The 20,247-nt window shown below is 39.4% G+C and overlaps 1 protein-coding gene across 1 annotated transcript; it reads left to right on the top strand.

The window, feature by feature from the left end:
* Positions 1-4,867: 4,867 nt before the first annotated feature.
* LOC109429538 (carbohydrate sulfotransferase 11) lies at positions 4,868-19,874 on the top strand. Its single transcript, XM_019705509.3, has 4 exons — positions 4,868-5,031; positions 6,700-7,174; positions 18,607-18,864; positions 18,924-19,874. The coding sequence occupies exons 2-4, from the start codon at positions 6,806-6,808 to the stop codon at positions 19,359-19,361; spliced, it is 1,065 nt and encodes a 354-aa protein (XP_019561054.3). The 5' UTR covers positions 4,868-5,031; positions 6,700-6,805; the 3' UTR covers positions 19,362-19,874.
* Positions 19,875-20,247: the final 373 nt, after the last annotated feature.

The raw sequence follows: 20,247 nt of genomic DNA, 5'->3' as shown, positions 1-20,247 counted from the left end.
TATGCGCCTTTAAAGCAGGTCGTTAAATGAAACTCAGCTGTATATTAGCGTGGGTCATAAATGTCGTTTTTAAGATCAATGCTTTTTTGATTCCATTTCGGAACCCAAGTAACTTATAAAATTTGAGCGCGATCAGTTATGCTTACACTTTGCCCATCGCGGTTGAAATTTGTATGGAATTTTTTATGGGAAAACTTATTTTTTGCATTTTCCTTATAACAGAATTAAATTATTCTTAAAGTATGTAGTCAATTGTGTAAAAGTATAGCCTCAGATGTCCTGAAAAACTTTGCCGAAGACCACAAGCGATCCGAGTCTTATGACAAAAGTTATAAATATTACATTCAGATCGTCTGAGTGTGCTTAACATTTAACATGTAAAGAAATAACATCAATAACAAAATCTCTATTTTTGGCGAAAAATTTCCAGGAGTATATCTTTTTCCACATGCAACGAATTGATTTGCGGTTTTCGACAAAGTTTTCCGATACATCCAGGGCTATATTTTTACATAAGCGGTTATATAGTATACGGCAATTTTGAGCAACTTTCCAGAAAAATACGAAAAAAGTATGCTTTCCTATGTAAAATCGCATAAAAACTTCAATCGCAATACACAAAATGTAGGCTAAACCAATTATGTTCCAGTTTTGCACGGTTGTTTGAGACCTCAAAGAGCATTTAAAATACTTAGAGCTGATTGAATCTGATCAGTTTAAAATTTTCCCATACAACGTTGACCCCCCGTATATGTGTCTTCAGTGCTAACTAAATGTAGTACTTGGCCCGATATTTGGCTGATTAAATGCTTATTCTTTGGAGTTTCGAAACTGGAAACAAACAAAAAAGTCTCTCGATGGATCGACAGAGGAGTTTACTACAGGATTTAATCGGATACGCAGTCTACAATACGGAAACCTCGTTTTCCGCATATTTGAAATTCTTCTCCAGCTTCTCGTTCTTCCTTATCTCTTTTTTACATTCTCTTCTTCAAAAAAAGGGTAATTTAAACAAGTTCAGATCATTTTTGCCCAAAATATCGTGCATTTGAAATGCTATTCAGATTTCGCAGTTCAGCTGCTTATTTAGCACATTTAAGAAGTCGAACTGCTATGATAAAGCAGTAAGCACTAATCAGGTTTAATGTAGATATAATTCTGAAAAAAAAAAATGGTTTGTTTAATTGCTTCTTGGTTACCTGAGTAGTGGGTAGGAATATAAGACGATAGATCATAGAAAAACTGGATTTACAGGTAGAAATCAGTCTGTAAGGAGAGTCGTGGATGCAGGAAGCGCATCGTGGCCATGGACGAAATCTGAATAAGGACTGCTCAACTCAACGGGGGAAAATCCAAGTGTTGAGAGTGCTACAAATTGAAAACTCTGTTCCTGGAGACATTTGGTACAATAAATTACCACCTCGCTAACCACATCGTACAACCTGAACAAGCTTAGTCTAGTAGGAAAAAAATTTCCTGACATCAAAACACACAGGTTTTATAATAGGTCGGGGACGGAATTTTTAATTTAAACAGTGTTTGAACTGCACGGTGATAGCATGATAGCACGAAATATGACATATTTTAGTAAGTAGTTTCGGTCGTCGTCCTAGAATGGTTCACATTTTAGTACGATTATCTTCAACAGAAATCTTTACCTACTACATCTCTACGAGTAACTTTGCTGAACACTGCAAAAATCTTCAAATAATTCTTATTGTTCCATTTGCTGTTTCTTTAGTTTGTTTTTTTTTGGAAGCGGTACATATTGTCATTTACCACTTTGGGTGATCCGTATCATTTTTAATATTTTGTCGTCGATTCTTTTTTTCAATTGATACCAATATTACCAAACACAATTCTTAAACATGAGTACGAAAATGGAGTTCATCAGCTAATAAGGTTGAAATTTCAATTGGTAATCATTTAACTATCAAATTTAGAACTTGATGATTTGTTATTTAGCTTTCGGAGTTGAATAAATCAGACAGTGAGCTGGTTTTAAGAGTACTGTACATATTTATTTTAATTGATTAAACAATCCAAAATGCATAAACAGCGCAAATGTTTCATATGTTTTTAAGAGCCAAGTAAAATGCTTAAAATGCATGTTCAAGGAAATCCACGGAAACGCCTGAAAGTAAGCATTTTTTAGATAATGCTTTAAAAACCAAAAAAAAACAATTATAGTCATGAATATTAATAGTAACAGAGGTTTGGAAAAAGGCTTGGACCTTATTTCGAAATTAATCAACACATAGCAGTACAAAAAATTTGTAATTTCAGCTATTGGTAACTCTCGCTGAGACCGGCGCACTATTTACACCTTGTCGTCAAAAATGTTTAAGGTGGCGAATTTCTGAAAGTTCTCGCTAAAAAAGTAAGGAAAATGCAATGGTCCACTGCACGAATTTATGCTGGCCTGCTTACTCTCACAGAAAATTTAAGTAACCAAATGCATTTTCCTTACTTTTTTAGCGAGGACTTTCAGAAAATCGCCACCTGAATCGCAACCTGAAGGCAAGGTGTAAATAGTGGGCCGGTCTCAGCGAGAATTGCCCCTATAATAATAGCTTTATTTGTCGTTTATCAAACCTTGATAGAGACTTCAAACAAAATTTCGAAGTAAATTAGCAATACCCCAAAATTTGTTTTTTTATAGTTTTTATAGATACTTTCAGAAACTTAAGGCGAAAGTGGCAATACTTTTCATGACATGAAAAATGATGCACAGTATAATTACTATTGCACTTGTTTGATTGCAAATTTTATTTTTCGGTAAAAATTGATCAAAGGGAAAGATTTTTTGTTTTTTTTTATCTGTATTAACGAGATTTTTAGCCCTGGACTAGTTCATCTCGGGACCCACGCTTTACTTCCCTTCCGAAGGAAGAACTCACATTTTGTGAGTTTGTCGGGAGTGGGATTCGATCCCAGGTCCTCGGCGTGATAGTCAAGTGCTCTAACCATCCAACCAGATCCGCTCCACAGCAAAGATTTTTTTGGGAAATGAGTTTTATGTGACATCTAACATAGATACGTGATGAATATTTCTCTCGGTGTATTTTTCTAAGTTCTTGAAATATCCTGAAAAAATATCTTCGGAGACAATATTTTAGTCCAACAAACCATAATCGAGTTAGAATTTGTTGAAGAAGAAACTCGCTTGTTTTTCATACATCTTTTATTAAAATTGGGTGAGGAAACATTGTCATGTGTTGAAGCAAATGTTAGTACAGGTCGGACTCGGTTATCCGGAGTAGGGTTTTGAAGCTTCCCAAGCATATATCTGGTGAATAGAATGTTCTATTTCAGCTTCATAGAACATTTTGTTAAACCATATTTGATTAGTAATCAGTCAAAGTTTCAGCTTCTTACAGCTTTCCGTTTGCTAGATATATGTTTGGGAATCTGCCGAACCCGACTCCGGATAAACGAGTCCGACCTGAAATACAGAGCATAAACAAAATCTCATTTAGATTGAAAAATATCGAGTCAAAAAGGCATTTTTTCAGGTTTTGTGTTGAAAATGCTTTCTAATGATTAACTACAGAAACCATTTTTATTGTTAACATCATTATATTTGCCACTTAAGGCGAAACTGGAAGCATTTTCTCATATTTTCGGTTTTTGATTTTTTATTAAATAACGAAGCAATATTTTCAAAATCGGTTTTCGTACACATGTAAATAGAGTATGGATCAAGGTATCTTCTGATTTTTTTGAGTTGGAAAATGTTTTCCATTTTTGCGAAAACCATTTTTTTGTGAAATTTTGTTCAAAAATGGTTTCTGCAAAAACGAAAAACATTTTCCACTACAAAAAAAATGCAGAAGATGCGTTGATCCATACTCTACATGTGCACGAAAACCGATTTTGAAAATATTGCTTCGTTATTTAGTAAAAAATCAAAAACCAAAAAGTGAGGAAATGCTTCCAGTTTCGCCTTAAGTGGCATTCGTGTCTGGGAAAACTGATATGGCAACCTGCTTGAAAAATGCGTACCAGAGCATTCTTCCTGCATTCCAATTCCAAAAATGAGGAAGCTTATGATGTAATAATGAAAGCCAGCTTCAAAACGCATCGCTTTGTCATTCAATGAGATTCAATAAGGTTCAAAAATTAACAACCAGGCGTCTCCATTTATATCCGCAATGCTGAATCCTTGGTCTTAGGGAAACATTGTTTCTTAGACGTACATATTAAATAAGTGTAAGATTTTCTCAGTTCGAGCTGCGTTTTGAAGCACTCTCTCCAAACAAAGAAAAGAAGCTCCCGAACTGATAAAACTCCCACTATTAATGAATGTGCTACTCAAGATTTCTTGCATTATCAAGTGATTAGAATATACCAATTAAGGATTTGCTATGAAGTGCAGAACCATAATTTTGATGGTTTTTGAATTTCAGACCTCTATTTGTCGATTACGGAACTACACATTTCATAAACCACAGTTTATCATTATGATATTTGTGTGCAATCGTAATAATGTATTGGTAGCTACAGGCTATGCCAAATAAATTGAAACATTTTGATTACCTTTCGTCTGCAATTAAGGATTGCTCAGCCTACAAACAACTTGTAAAATTTAATTAAATATATTAATCGTAAACAAACTGCATTGAACGACAAACCATAACATGTTGCATGGAGAAATCTCGTTTTCGGTGTCATCGTAGGTAAAGCTGATTCCAACTGAATGAACACCGTCTATCCATCGCGCACTGTTCTCATGTGCTCCAGGTATCAACAGACGGTTAAAACCCACACCACTAGCACCAATCCCCGCAAATCGCCCCATGTTGGTGTGGTGAAGGTCTTTTCGCTGATGACAGACAACCGCACCGAGACCCGAGACAGGCCGAGACAGTCGTGTGTGAATCTTCGACAAACGTACAAGTTCGGTTCGTCATCCAACTGGACCTGGTCGCCAACGTAGTCCACTCCGAACCATGGATTCAAGTGAAATTTGATACAGTTTAAGATTACTCTTTTCCGAAAAAAGAACATCAACGGGAAAAAAGAACAAACGTGAGTGGATTTCAGGAAGATGATTGCATAGGAACTAGTTGACACGCGAGGCCCTTTTCTTTCGATTGAGTAATTAACTAACTCGTGTGAGGAGATAGTAGCAGCGCAGCGTAGACGGGAATGCTGTCCGGGGTCTGCTTCATCGCTCTCGTCACATCACACACACGGTACTCGACGAGCGGTGCGGCGTGCGTCAAGGGTGGTGTGTTTTTGTTATGATCAATTATCGTCGTGCCTCTGCTTCCCGTCTTTAAGCATGCTAGACTAGAGAGATAATAAAAAAGTACTTCGTGGTTAGGCCGAACTATCTCACTATTGAAAAGTGCTTCCGAGTCGACGCTGAAATGGCCTGACACGAAGGAAGGGCAAGGTTTCTCTTTGAGATTGATTCCGTCTTACTTATATTTAGCGAAAGGAAATTTCCACCTCTACCTGACGATGACGGAGGTGCATCAACCGGATTACGATCACGCTGGCGTAACCAGAAGATCTACTCTCATCTGTTATTGATCTGTTTCGTAAACAAAATTTCTGACGAACAATTGCCAGAGTGAAATTGTTGCCTTAGCGGGGCGTGAGAAATAAGAAGCGTGTAATTTGCATATCGCAAAACTGATCTGGCTGGCAGAGTGTTTATTGAAGCCATAAAATACATAGTAAGTAGGAAATCTTTGCTTAGTTTGGACTGACTGCACATATCTATCGTTGCTTCTTCCAGATAAATCAGAACCAGTGAAAATACATAACGAATCTATCGAAAGAATGATTGAGAGTGGTCATATGTTATTTCACCAATCCCTTTAATAAAGGTTCAATATCGGCGCAGTCCACATCCTTGAAACGACTAGACAGTTGAGAAAAGTGAAAGAAATGTTTGTAGGCAGTTCTATTTGAAATTACCTCTATTCCATCTGATTGTCCACAGATATTACAAATTCGAGCCTAAAGTAGTTGGGAAGGTTCGTTGGATCACAAGATTCAGTTTGATAAGTAAATTGAATAGTTATAGATTCTATAAATGATTGTTGAGCCATGAGACGAAATCGGACATGATTTATCTTGTCGCAATAACTTTTGAAATACGAACAATGAACTCTTAACAAGGTAACGATTTAACGACGTGTTTCTTCTCGCGATACTCATCGTACATAATTGGTGAAGTAGAGTAAAAACAATCTACTGATCCTTTTTAAAAGAATAACCGTATGGAACGAACTCACCCATTTATTTGTGCATGCCTTAATAGTTGACGGCGTATTCGTACCGCTATGTAATCGAACAACGGAGCTACTTATCCTATGTTGATGTCCCCCCTTCACATGGTTTCAGTATGTAATCGGTGATGCGTTCAAAAAATTTAAGCAAAGCCATGCTGAAGGCGTTTTTAATCGACTAACTTCTTTGAACTTTTAGCTTCTAACTGCAGAAATGTGGCTACCACAACAAGAAGCCATTTTCAGTTGGAGTTGCTTTTTGCTGTACATTCCATGAAACAATTTTGGGGTATCAATTGTCGCAACCACAATTTTTTTCCGCACCAGATTCGCAGATTGCGCGCATCGCACTTATATTACGTAATTTATGAGCGAAACCCGCTTTGTTTGGATGTCTCGCGCCAGTTGAAGTAAACATTTTAACAACAGTTTCGCTTGCTTTCGCACTTTTCAGACATGTTACACCCTACTGTGCTCATCTCCCATGCCAAGAGCGAACGAACAGCGAGCGACACCACCGACCACCCCCATGACCCACGGCAAGAGGAAGCGAACTGACGATGGCTAGAATGATATCATCCAGCCCGGGGTTGTTTGGATTTCTACCGGCGGCAATAAACATCCACCTGCGGCTGCTGCTGGTGGTGGTGCTAACGGTAGTGTCCGGCAGTTTGGAGCCGCCGAGTCAGCTTGGTCAGCAGTCCAATCCGCTGCTGGTGGATGAAAATGCGCTGCTCGATGGTTTCGGTGCGCACGGCCACGAGCTGACGCAGTCGCAGAACTTTCAACGGCAGGATGCTCTGGTGAAGGCGTGCGCCCAGATGAGAGACCATCTGGAGTACAAATCGTTGGACGAGTTGAACCCGTTTCAGATGAGTCACCTGCTGGTGGACGAGAAGCACAAGTTTCTGTACTGCTATGTTCCAAAGGTGAGTTGCAATCGGTAAGGTACACCGGGACAAGTTGAAACAGCGGGTTAACATGGTGTTTAAAAATGACGATAAACAATTTGATTACCTTAACACATAGTTTTTAATGCAAACAAGCTTATAGCAAAGGATAAATTTCCAAGTTATATTGAAATCTGTTTTAAAACATCGTGTTTCATCTTACCCCTCCCGTTTCAACTTGCTCCGATGTACCTTAATGAGAACTAAGTAGTTTTATACAGGATTTACATTTGGTACCTTTATATGGCCTGAATAAGAAGAGGAAAAGCTTCTTCTTTTTTCTGGCTCTATGTTCGTGTAGGAACATGACCTGCTTCTCTTCAACTTGCTGTTCTTTAAACACTGTTACACCCTCTGGATTCGGATTCTTCGGAAGATATTCATAAATAATTAACACTCTTATATTCACACAATACAATATCTATATTATCATAATCTACACGTTAGACATTCATCATTACACATAATAAACAATAACACAACATATCCCTCACTCTCGCACTCTGACAGCTGCTTCACAGGGTGTTTCATGCCGTATTTTAATGACATGCACAGGGGGTGCCACATCTCGTTTTTTCTCAAGGATAAGAAGACTCATCATCAACGACGTAATCATCAAACTTCGTAGGACGTCGACTCAATCGTTTCGGTCGTTCAGAAGGCTCTGGTTGTTCCTTGTCCAGTTCCAGGTTCATGGGTTCTTCAAAGGTCGTTGGTTGATCTGGCCTGCTAACCATCTCCGATACATCATGGTCCTCTTGAAAGTCCTGTAAAGAAGAATTTTTAAGTTTGGAGTTGTTCCTTACGGTCTAAAATCTTCTTCAAATGTGCCGAGCTGCATTGATAAGTTCTTCCTGTCTGTTGGTTTTGCACTGTAACGCCTGTATCTGCCTTTGCTATTACAGCACATTCCGCTGCATCATACGTAGTTGCTAACTTGTTTCCTGATGTAAGGTTTGCATCACCACTCCATCTCCTTCCTTCAATTAGATTCTTTTGCATGCCGTTTTTCGTTTTCCCGTTTATGAGAATGATACTTTCTACTCCAGTCACAATCTTGGAATCCTTCAATGGAAGGGATTGTCTCTACATCCCTGAGAAAAAGAATTTTAGTTCGAATTGTACGGCCCATCAAACAGCTGAGTTGGAGTTTTTCCAGTTACAGAGTGTGAAGCTGAGCAGTACATGATAAGGTATTCTTTTAGATCCTTTTTCCAATCGCGCTTCAAGGCTAAACTAATTTGTAGTCGATTTAACAGTGAACGATTTTGGCTTTCGATTCTCCATTTTGTTGTGGTCAGTAGGGTATTGTGAAATTTAAAATAGTACCATAGTACCATTTGTTTTACAATACTAAATTGTTTGGCGTTGTCTAACATAAAGGTGCGAGGGAATCCCAACCGCCTGAATTTCCTATATAGTGTATTTACTGTCTCTTGTCAATTATTTTTGTCATAATTTCGGCTTCCTTATATCGGCTATAGCAATCAACTATCACAAACAAATATTCTCCGAAAGGCAAAGGTCTTCTATGCATTGGCTCTGGTTTTTGAGGTAATCCAACTAGTCGACATCCTTCACAAGTACACATTACCAGTCACCATTTATTTTAAATATTAATTTGATGTCAACCTTAGGACTAACATTGCACTCACCAGCCACCAAACTTTATCGCGCATTTTCCGTTTCATCGTGTTTCACCTGAATGTCCTTCATGAGCTAACTCTATGAACCTTCATCTTAAGCCTTGTGGAATAACCGTTTTACACGCACTAAGTTCACCAACAAGGCCTAGCTCATTTTGAAACGGTTCTTACGATTTTGTCTCAGATCTATACCATGAGCCGTTACATCGATGGCAGATGATTCCAAGATAGCTAGTATTAGAAATTATTCGTCTTGCTCCATGTCCTTATCATCCACAGGTCGATGCTCCCTTAGTCTTGACAACTGCTCAGCAATGTTTGTCGAGCCTTTCCAAACCTCCACCGAGAATGTGAAAGGTTGCAATCTTAAAACCCACCTGTCGATCCTCGGGCACGACCGTGAATTTGGTTTGAATAACATTTCCATAGGCTTATGGTTAGTCTCAAGTTCAAATGCGCGTCCAAGCACATATATAGAAAACCTTCCCACACTAAACAAAAGCTTCCTTATCCGTCTGACAATAACGTTCTTTTGTAGTTGCGAGGCTTTCGCTTGCATAGCAAATGATTATTATTAGCTTTATTAATGAGGCTTTCAGCCCTTGGCTGGTTCACCTTAGATAGCAAATGATGTAAGGATCAGTATCAATGAACTTGTATGAAAACTGCACCCAAAGGAACAGGCGAAGCATCAGCATTTTTTTCTTTGTTGGGTATATGTTACTGCGACTAGTTTTTTTTAGCATCAACAATGACTCTGGTACGCAAATTATTGTTCAAAATTTTTAGATGTTCGACTTCTGCAATCATGTTTTTCATTATTTTGAAAAACAGGAGTCCTGGTTTGCATTCCAGACAAAAGTTGTTCCACTGTTAACCTGATAAGGTGCTGAAATAGTCGCAAAATCTGGCAAGAACCAGCTCACATACGTTGCAAGCCCAAGAAAACTTCTCAGATCTTCGGCATCATGTGGCGGTCTAACACTTTGTAGATCTTTTACTTTACTTTCGGTAGGTCGAGTACCTTCTTTAGAACGTAAATCATCTGGTCAGAAGTCTAAATCGGTGACATTGAAAACACATTTCCTAGCATTCAGTAGTACATCATGGTTTCGTAAAAACATCCAAAACCTTTCGCAAACAACGATTATGCTCTTCCTCATTAAAATTGACACAGCTCTCACAGTTGGCCAAAACTTGCTCAATTATCTTTTGAAACATTTCTGGAGCGCATGACACTCCAAACATCAACCGCAATGACGACCAGAGGCGAAATCAAATATCTGTATTGATCCACCTACTCTATTATATCCGTTGGAACCCCCTTTGCAGAACATACACTTCATTTGCCGTATCCTTCCCCAGAAGTGGCTGATATCCGTCATGTACTATGTAGAACCTTGCATCGCACTGGGCCTGGTGATTTCCATTAGGTATCTCGACAGTTGAATCAAACATCCGTATGCACGAAATTATTTATTACCGCTCTTGGTCATTCCGAATAACAATAGTTTGCAATTTAAGCGAATTCCAAGTAGAACAGTCAATTATGTTCTTGCGACTACCGGAATCAATAACATTGGAGTCATTACACCTCCGAGCTTTAGCCAAATGAAATCATCGCCATCGCCAATGGAAAATATAAAACTCTGAGGATTTTCTTTATCGACCTCATCTACATCTTACGACGAAACTACTCTGATACGCTGTGGAGTTTGTTGTGGGCCGCTTTTCATAGGTTTGCTCCTTTGAGAAACACTAGCGATGTTTTCGCAATGCAGTTTTACATTTCTTGGCAAAATGCCCAATACGTTTTTTTTTTGTTTTTATTAATGTGTATTTTAGCTTAAATGCTAATTCTACACTCGTGCCAAATACGCTTGCAGTAACCCCATTCCTTGTCTCGAGCAGGACACTTGGGATATTTCCAAGATGTTTTTTTTTTTCGACCACATCGAGAACACACTAATCCAACTCGCCCGCGTTGGTAACCATACATACGATTTACGCTTCCTCCTGCATTAGAATCGTTTGTTCCATCGAATCATGGTGTTTCGGAACAAAATATTCTTCTAATTTACCCAACGCGACTTCGTAAGGGTTAATATCGTCCGACTCTACCACATCAGCATTGGGAATAGACTGAAAAACTTCTTGTACGTCTGGCCCTGCTTTCGCCAGCAATAGAAATTTCAATTTCGTTAGGTCTTTTCCTCCACTAGCGGCACTACGGCAAGTTCCAGTGGAGCCATTGTCCTCGAATATCATTCTGAGCTAGGACCTTAAACGCAAACTGTTGCATTTTCCATTTATTCATTATCCTATACACAAATCAATATGTTACTCATAATGAATTGAAATAGTGTTACGGCATTTAAGCCCCACTGTAAAAGAACTTCTGCTTTTACCAGTATCAGTTTTTCACTTATTTTGATCAACGGCATTAAAGCCAAATTTTCCGGCATTTAAGCCAACGGGATCAAACCCTTTCTTATCGACATCGATACCATCAGCCTTTATTTGGCAATCGGCATTTAAGCCATCTTCATTAAACAACGCATCTAAGCCTAAATCTTTCGCAATGAAGCCTTTTGCAGTAGAACCACATACGAATTTATTATTATCTTCGTTTGTGGTAGAACTTCCCATTTTCTCCGTTTTCATGGATTACATACCTTTGGACACAGAGAACAATAATTATCCTTCAGTTATCACTAAAATCAAAACATTTACACTTCTCACCTTTCCGTTTTGCCCAGGTTCAGAATCCCATCCTCGTCGCCAATGTTACACCCTCTGGATTCGGATTCTTCGGAAGATATTCATAAATAATTAACACTCTTATATTCACACAATACAATATCTATATTATCATAATCTACACGTTAGACATTCATCATTACACATAGTAAATAATAACACAACATATCCCTCACTCTCGCACTCTGACAGCTGCTTCACAGGGTGTTTCATGCCGTATTTTAATGACATGCACAGGGGGTGCCACAAACACTTCTACAATTATTAATTGAAGGACTTTCTTTGTTTGTATTTGCTATTGCATGAATTTGTATATTGAATGGCAAGTACAATAGTACACTATATCCAGGGAGTCGAGAAAATTTTCGATACCGAGACGGGAACGGGAATTGGCGATTGACGATCCATACCCTTAACCACTAGGCTAACAGGAGGCCCTGACGAGGAAGAGCTACTCTGAACCAACATTGTACATAAAAAAAAAATGAAAAAAAATATAGTAACTATGATCATCTGGAGATCTCATGGATTTTTCAAGGGGGTCCCAGGTAGATTCGGGGGGTACCATGCGATTTCATGTGCATTTCAGGGAGTCTCAGAGTTGTAAAGCCTGGTTCACGCTATATAAAATGTTCCTCAAAATTTTTAGCTAGAACCGTATTTTTGGAACTCAGAATATGAATGGCTTAAAATATTTCATCTTGCGTTTCTTTTTCACACATTATTGTTATATGGGATGAAATTGACCTTATTTTTTTTCGATATTTATCGGAAAATTGAAAAAAAAAATAATGCGTAAAAAAAATCCAAGATGAAATATTTTTAGTCGCATAGATTCTGAGACTAGTGATCCACACTTACGATCCTAGGGTATAACATTTGGGTTACATTCACTTTTCTTAATATCTCCCTTTGAGTTGGGAAATGGCGTGAGGTTTTAGGGGCATTCCAAAAAGTTTCAGGACATTTGAGGGGATGTCTCAAGGGGCCTCATGGGAGTTTCAGAGGTTTAAGAGGGTCTCAGAAGCGTTTCAAAGGCTGTTACTGGGGTTTCATGGGAGTTTCTGAAGATCTCAGGTGTGCTGGTGCAAGGGATCTCATGGGTAGGGGGATCTCAGAGCTTCCCAGGGGTCTCAGAGGCGTTTAAGGGGGTCTCTGTGGCCTTTTGAGGGGTCTCAGAGAGTTTTCAGGAGTGTCCGAGAGATGTCTGAAGCGTTTCCCGGGCGCTTTCGGGAGGGGAGGGTTAGCAAGAGGTCTCAGGGGCGTTTCAGGGGGTCTCACGGGGGTTCCATTGGGCCTCAAAGATTTTAGAGGTGCTCCAAAGGGTCTCTGGGTCACTTCTCAGAGCTTCTCAGGGCGTTTTAGGGGATATCAGGGGCGATTTAGTGGGTTTCAGGGGCTTTTCAGGAGTGTCCAGGAAAACTCAATCCCTGGCCCGTCCCTTTCCTTCTACTTCTACTTTCCTTCTACTTCTACTCTTTCGCTAGAACCAGAAACGAATTGAAAAAGTCGTTTCCCTTCCTTCCAACTTCCACAGCACAGTTTATATAACTCCTACAAGTTAAGCAATCGAAGCGAACTGTGCCACTAGACCTTCATAGTAATCATCACCTTCATCATGCAACATCTAACTCTGGTTTGTTTGTTCAGAATATGCTCCAAATGTGTTGCAAAAAACTTGCGCGTTTTTTTATTTTGACAGTTCTCTAACAAAGACGGTGCAATGAAGAAAAATGTGACTTCAGTAGCTTTTATGGTGTGTTAAGCAACAATTCTCTCACAGAGCGTTTCGTGTAGTATGTAAGGTGAGTAAATAACCCACTAATACCCAACCCCGGTATAGTTTGGACATTTTTATAATTTTTATTTCGTGGAAGATCAAAATTTTTATATTTTTGGCTGATATTTAAGACTGTTTTGTATATCTCAAAATGGTTTTTGGTTTTTTTGAAGCATATTTACGTTTTTTAAAAATAATTGGAAAATTGATGTTTTAGTCACCTTCTAGAAGTCATTGTTTATTTTGTATTAAATCGCTACAATTAACATATTTTATTTTTTTCCCAAATCATTCTATCCTAGTTTTAAAGTTTAATGCAATCGAATACATTCTTAAATTATTTTCTTTAAAATTGCACGAAAAATAAAATTTTCTATAAAAAAAAATAAAACTAAAAATATTTCAACAGTAATAATAAAATCTTAAAATGTTTTCATCTCAAAAAATCCGTACCTCAATTAGGCTTCCAGGAAAAATATAAAACTGTGAGGATGTTCAAGAATAAAAATTAGAAAAATCGGAATCACGAAATCGAGAATTAAAAAGAATCATCTTCCAAAACATGTTTAAATCGATTTTAGATGACGAAAAATGATATTTGGATCAAAATCTAAAATTTGGGTATTAGAGGGTTAATACTTCTGGTGTCCATGGTTCGAGTTTGGACAAAATCTTTTTTTCCATTTTTTATCTGCAATCCCTCTCATTCAAGTTGCATAATCTGCAGAATCTGCGCTTTTTGGGTTTCAAAGAAGAAGCAATTGTGTTCTAACGTCTATAATACGAACAGTGAATACCCTACCCAAGTATCACACATGTTATATAAAAGTTACGACAGGTCAAGTTTTGGTTGTATAAAAGTTTATTTTACGTTATTTCAACACAGTGTTAGAATTACGTAAAATAAACTTCTATACAACCAAAACTTGCGCTGTCGTAACTCTATTATAACATGTGTGTTGCTTGGGTAAATTGCACTAAGTTTGCTACTACTGACTTTGAAACAAGTCGTGTTGCTTGGGTACCGACCCAACGGTGACTCCCGAATCTCCCATCCTTTCCGTCTAAAAAATAACCCCGTCCGTACGGGTTGTGGGGACACAGAGTGCTTCCGGTCTCTAGTAGCAACAGCCAGTACACTCTAACAGTGCTTTCCCTTCCCAGCTGAATATAAGGACTTGGCCGACGCCGTTATTGACAAAAAATGTATGAACTGTTTAAATTGCATTTTGAGAATAAGTGGCCCTAATTCAGTTGAACCTCAATGCAACTGGTACCAGCTCAGATCAATCACGGATGAGCAACCATTGACATGTATAGTCAGAATTGATCGATCGATCGATGATCGAGATTTTAGAGGTGTTCCAAGGGAATCCTAGGGCGTTTAAGGGGATATCGGGTGCTTTTAGAGAGTTCCAGGGAGTCTCAGGGGTGCTTCAAGGTCTTAGGGTCGCTCCAGGAGGCAGAAGCGTTTTAAGGGGTACCTGGAGGTTTTAAAAGCGCTTCAGGATGTTTCATTGGGTTCCTGGATGTCTAAGAGGCGTTTTAGGGGGCCTCAGGAGCCTTTGAAAGGATCCCACGGGGTTTACGGGGGTCCCTCGGAATTTCACGTGGGTTCCAGAGGTATTACAAGGGTATCAGTGGTACCTCAGAGGGTCTCAAGCGCGCCAGGGTATATCAGGAGTATTTTAGGGGGGTCTCAGAGGTGTTTCGGTGCTGCGTGAAGGATAAGTTGTAGTTAAAAAAGGAAAAAAATGTATTTTGTAGGTCTTCGGGGCGTTTAGGGGGTTTTAATGGAATTCAGGAGAAGTTTCCGGAGAGTTTAATGTAGTTCCAGGGGTTCAAGATTGTTTCAAGGAGTCTCAAGAACATTTATGGGGGTCCCAGTGAGTCTTAAGAGGGTTTTAGGAGTTTCAGGGAACTCAAGGAATTCCTGGAGGTCTCATGGTATTCCTGCTGGTCTCATGGGGTTTCTGGAGATCTCAAGGACGTTTCATGGGATCTCATAGACATTCCAGGGGACCTCTGGTGTGACCTGAAGGTCTCAGGAGTTTCAGGGAGTCTCAGGGAATTGCAGAGGGTCTCACGAGGTCCATTCGCTAGGAGAAGGGAGGGGTTGCTCTGGGACGTGTCATACTATTGAAACGCTTCTGAAATCCCTGTAATCCCTTCGATAAACCCTTGATCGCACTCAAACTCCTGAGACAACTTCTGGAAAACCTTTAAAATTCTCTGGAAAGCTCCTCAAGCCCTTTGGAACCCACCCCATGAAACGGCTGTCATCCACATACAACTGGATTGAAGCCAAAAATATGGTGCTGGACGTGGTGCTGATTTTAATCGGTGGTTGCATAAGGCTGAAAACACAGTGATTTTTTCTGTTGGAGCAGGTGCGACATTCAAATTTAATTGACTTAAGAGTTGTTTTAAATGGGCTAAATGTATTTTCATACTTGTGCGTCTTGTAAATTTAACAAAGAACACTAAACCCATTGAACAATATGTGGAAATGATCGTTATTCGATCACGAATTTATCTTCGTACGACAAAGTTCGCTTCAGCACGTAGCAGATTGGCCAGCAGACTGAAATTATGTAAACAAACCCGTGGCGCCCCACCAAAGACGGCGGCTTCAAGAACTAACGCTTTCTTCAGGGGGTTGTTTGGAACCCCGTCTGTTTTATTTTTTGACTGGAAACCCCCTTGGCAAAATCTGAAAAGCAAAACTGGAAACTTAGTATCTTCATTATAGTCGCAACTTTTTTCAATGAACCCTCGAGCAGTCGCGTCTTTGACTACCTGCAGTGACGCCGCGCTTACGCTGTGTACCACAAGCGTGCATTTTTCATGGTGCGTGTACTCAGTACGCGACCGCTCCCGGGTTAACCTCCCGGCAGTTGTCTACGACACCCTTTTCAAAAGCTATATGTTGAAAATTGGTTTTGTTTTATCATAGCTTAGCTAAGCTAAAACTAACTATAAAGGTTAATGGTTGCACCTATGTGATTGATCTGATCTGGTATGCGCTGCATTGAGATAGACCTCAATAAGGGCTGGGACACTCAACACATTCTCATAGCGCAATTGCAGCAGCTCAAGTTAAAAAGTAGGATGAAAGGGACGGACCAGGAATTGAACCCAGGTCCTTCTACAAACGAATCAGATGCGGTAGCCACTAGACCACCAAACCCGTCGTGAGACAAAATGGTTATTTGTTTATGCAAAAGTAAATGACTAAAGAAATCAAGCGCATGAACGAAATCTTATTTAAATTGAAAAGTTATTTAGTTCAGCTAGTTTATTGTACATAAGAAAATGTAGTAGACATTGATTAATACAGCAAATTCCGGGGGGAGTTTGAGAGAAAAAGGTTTTCAGAGAAGTTACAGGAAGTTCGAGGAGTTTTTGGACGCTTTTCAGAGAAGTTTCAGAAGAGATTCAGTGCGTTCTTAGGAATACTTTTATTTACTTAAGGGAGTTTTCGTAGTAGAGATTTCTTAAGGGTTTCAAGAGCGTTTCAGGGGCGCTACTGAGGGTTAGGGTGGTTTAGAAGGATTTAAGGGGGTTTTCAGAGGCATTTCAGGGAGTGCAGGATTCAAGGGCATTACTGGGACTTTCAGAGAGTTTTTAAAAGAGTTGAAGGGGATTTCATGGACGATTTTGGGGACTGAATGGTAATTCAAGAAGGTCTGAATGTCCCTGAAACCCTCTTAATCGTCCGATAGGGGCACTATCGGAGGTTAAAGCGAATTTCAGGGGCATTCAGGGGCATTCAGCCCCCTCAAAACACCCCAGATATCCGTTGACAAGTCTTCGAAACCTGGAGACCCCTTCAAACTCCCTGTAACGCATCTGCAATTCTCAACCCTACAAAACGACCATAAAACTTCCTATAACGCCTATGAAACCTGGCTTCAAACCCCGCTGAAATCCTCCAAAACACCCAAAAACGTCCCTGGGATCCCCCGAAATGCCCCCTTTGTAACGCATTTAACTCTGTTAAAGCGTTTTAGATGATTTTTAGAGGACTTCTGGGGGTTTTACAGGGCTTGAAACGTACCTGAAACCCCGTGAAACCGTCTGTCACTAAACGAGCCCGAACAACCGCTAAAGCTCGAAATTCGAGTTAAATTCGAGTGTTATCGGTGATTACGAGTAATAAAAACTAATGAATTGCCAAAACACACAGCCTTAGAATAATAAAGCCTGTATCCGCAATAATCGGGACACAGAAGTGCGGCTGTAGCTCTGTAATGAATCGGTAAAATTGGCAAAATCATTGACCGAGAACTCTTTGGTGTATGTTTATTATGTGTGCCAAATTTCATAAAAATCGATGCATTACTTTTAACTGTGGATGAAAAACAAACAGACGTGGTTTTAAGCATTCTGTACAATCATGACTAATTTTCATTCGCGTAATAGATGGTTCTTTTACGCTACAGTTCAAAGTTCTGTGATGATAATAATAAAATTTCGTTAGTAGTTATGATACTTATAGAGACACTTTCTTGCAAAATTTCATCAACTTTGATCAATTGGTTTGAAAGTTACTGGTGTTGATAGGGGTGAATGTTAGTGAAAAATTTTCGTGTTTTTTATGTGTGATGTTTGCCTATTCATAACTTTTGAATTTCTCTGCCAATTTTCATGAAATTTTTACAAAAGATAGTTGATTACGTGTATATTATGCCTGCAAAATTTGATGATTATTGATATAGTACTTTCAATAGTACAATAGAAACAATAAAGGGTGCTGACTGATTGCTTTTTGAGGGGCTAAAATCACGTTCAGTCCCAATACATGTTTCGACTATAAAATTGTTGATAGTGCATCGATTTTTTTGAAATTTTGCCTATGCAACAAATGCAGATTAAGAGGTTTGTGTTCAAAATTTCAGCCATTTTCTTCGCCAAATTCAAAAGTTACTGTGCTGGCAAGCAAAACTAAGGTCTGTACAAAATTCAATGGCGCACATTCTACTCTTTCATCGCTACAACAAAAAGTACTGCAACGATCCACATGAAATTTTGTAGGTGAAATGAACACATCTCAAGATGTTATGGGGCCAAATTTGAGCAACTTTAATGTATCTGTTGCAGAGTTACAGGTGTATTTCTGTGTCCCGATTATTTCGGATACAGGCTTTACCATATCAAGAGATTATATCTACTAGTTGAGTTTAGTAGGTATATCTTCCAAACTACTATCGACTCTTCTCTAGGTTGCCTGCACCAACTGGAAGCGAATTCTCATGATCATGACCGGCAGGTGGAACGGTACAGACCCCCTTCAGATTCCAGCAGACAGCGCACATTCCAACGGCATGTTCAAAACGTTCAATTCCCTGGAACCCGAAGAACAGCAAAAAGTATTAACCGACTACAACCGATTCATTTTGGTACGACACCCATTCGAAAGGTTGCTGTCTGCCTTTCGCAACAAGCTGGAAGGAAACTCCCGGAGTGCCAAATATTTTCAGGTAGGGGCGTTTTCAATTCGTTATGTTAAAATGTACTAACCTTTTTGGGGCCGTTGCAGTCACGCGTGGGTAAAACCATCATCCGATCTTTCCGTCCGAACGCTTCCAACGCATCGCTGGAGCTTGGCCATGACGTGACCTTTCTGGAGTTCATACAGTACCTGCTGACGCCGGAGTTGAGTCGCAACTCGAACCTCTCGTTCAACGAGCACTGGGAACCGGCCGCCAAACTGTGCCATCCGTGCCTGCTGCAGTACAACATCATCGGAAAGTACGAAACCCTGGTGGACGATTCTTCGCTGGCGCTCCACCTGACCGGAATGAGCGACATCAACTTTCCGATCGCCTACAAAACGTCCGGCACCAACGAACGGTTACGAAAGTATTTCAGCGACATTCCACTACCGATTATACAAAGTTTATACAAACTGTACGAGGACGATTTTCGACTGTTCGACTATGGGCTGGACGACATTCTGGGGTTCGAGCTTGGATGACCCCCGCCCTTATGTTCGGACGGTGGAGTCCCCTTGCATGCGATAACGACAATGATGTTCACGACGACAAATCAAATCTAGTTCTAGTGCTAACTACTTAGTAGAGACAAAGGTTTATGGTACCAGGTACCGGGGTTTCTTTAGTTTCAGTAAACCATAAGACTTACTCTGTCAGATTTTACAAACAGTTTTAAATAAGTAGAATGAAAATAATGACAATACTAGATCATGGCATAGAGATAATGTGAAATAGTAAATTAGGTTAGCAATAAGGACAAGTAACCCGTACTACGCTTCCGAGCAGCTCATTGCTACACACTTGTGGTGGATGTAGCACCGAAATACTTCATACTCAAAGTGTACAATTATAAGTTAGTTCTAACATTCGCAAATTGGACCGTACATGATTTTAAGATGTGATTTTTTCGTTGGTATGTACTTATCAAAATTTGTTAAAGATAACTCTGTGATTACGAACTAACCTGAGCAATAAATGTGGTTTTATAATTGGCAGTTTGCGGTTTGTATTGCTTTTTAAAGTAGAGAATTTCAAGTCATGTTATCACAGGATTTCCCAAACATGTCGACGCAATCCCTTGAACCATCTTAAACAAATGAGTTCGTGTTAAGTTATTAAGGTGGAATCACCATCGGCTGGTTTGTAAAGGAAAAGATCTTAACCGTACGGCATTTTCTCCACAAGCGCAAGAGTACCATATCTTTTGTTCATAGACTGAAGGGAACTATGGAAAATCATTCAGGGTTGGCTTTTAGAGAATCATGCAAGATTGTTCTGGTGAATTTGTCGTAAAATGTTGAAAAAACATCCAAAAATATTTTCATCATGACCCAATTTGATTAGTTTCGGATATGACTACCAGAAAAA

Source organism: Aedes albopictus, chromosome 2, assembly GCF_035046485.1.
Source record: "Aedes albopictus strain Foshan chromosome 2, AalbF5, whole genome shotgun sequence".
NCBI classification, from domain to species: domain Eukaryota; kingdom Metazoa; phylum Arthropoda; class Insecta; order Diptera; family Culicidae; genus Aedes; species Aedes albopictus.
The sequence above is the reverse complement of the archived record's forward strand: the minus strand, read 5'-3'. Positions and strand labels throughout refer to the sequence as shown.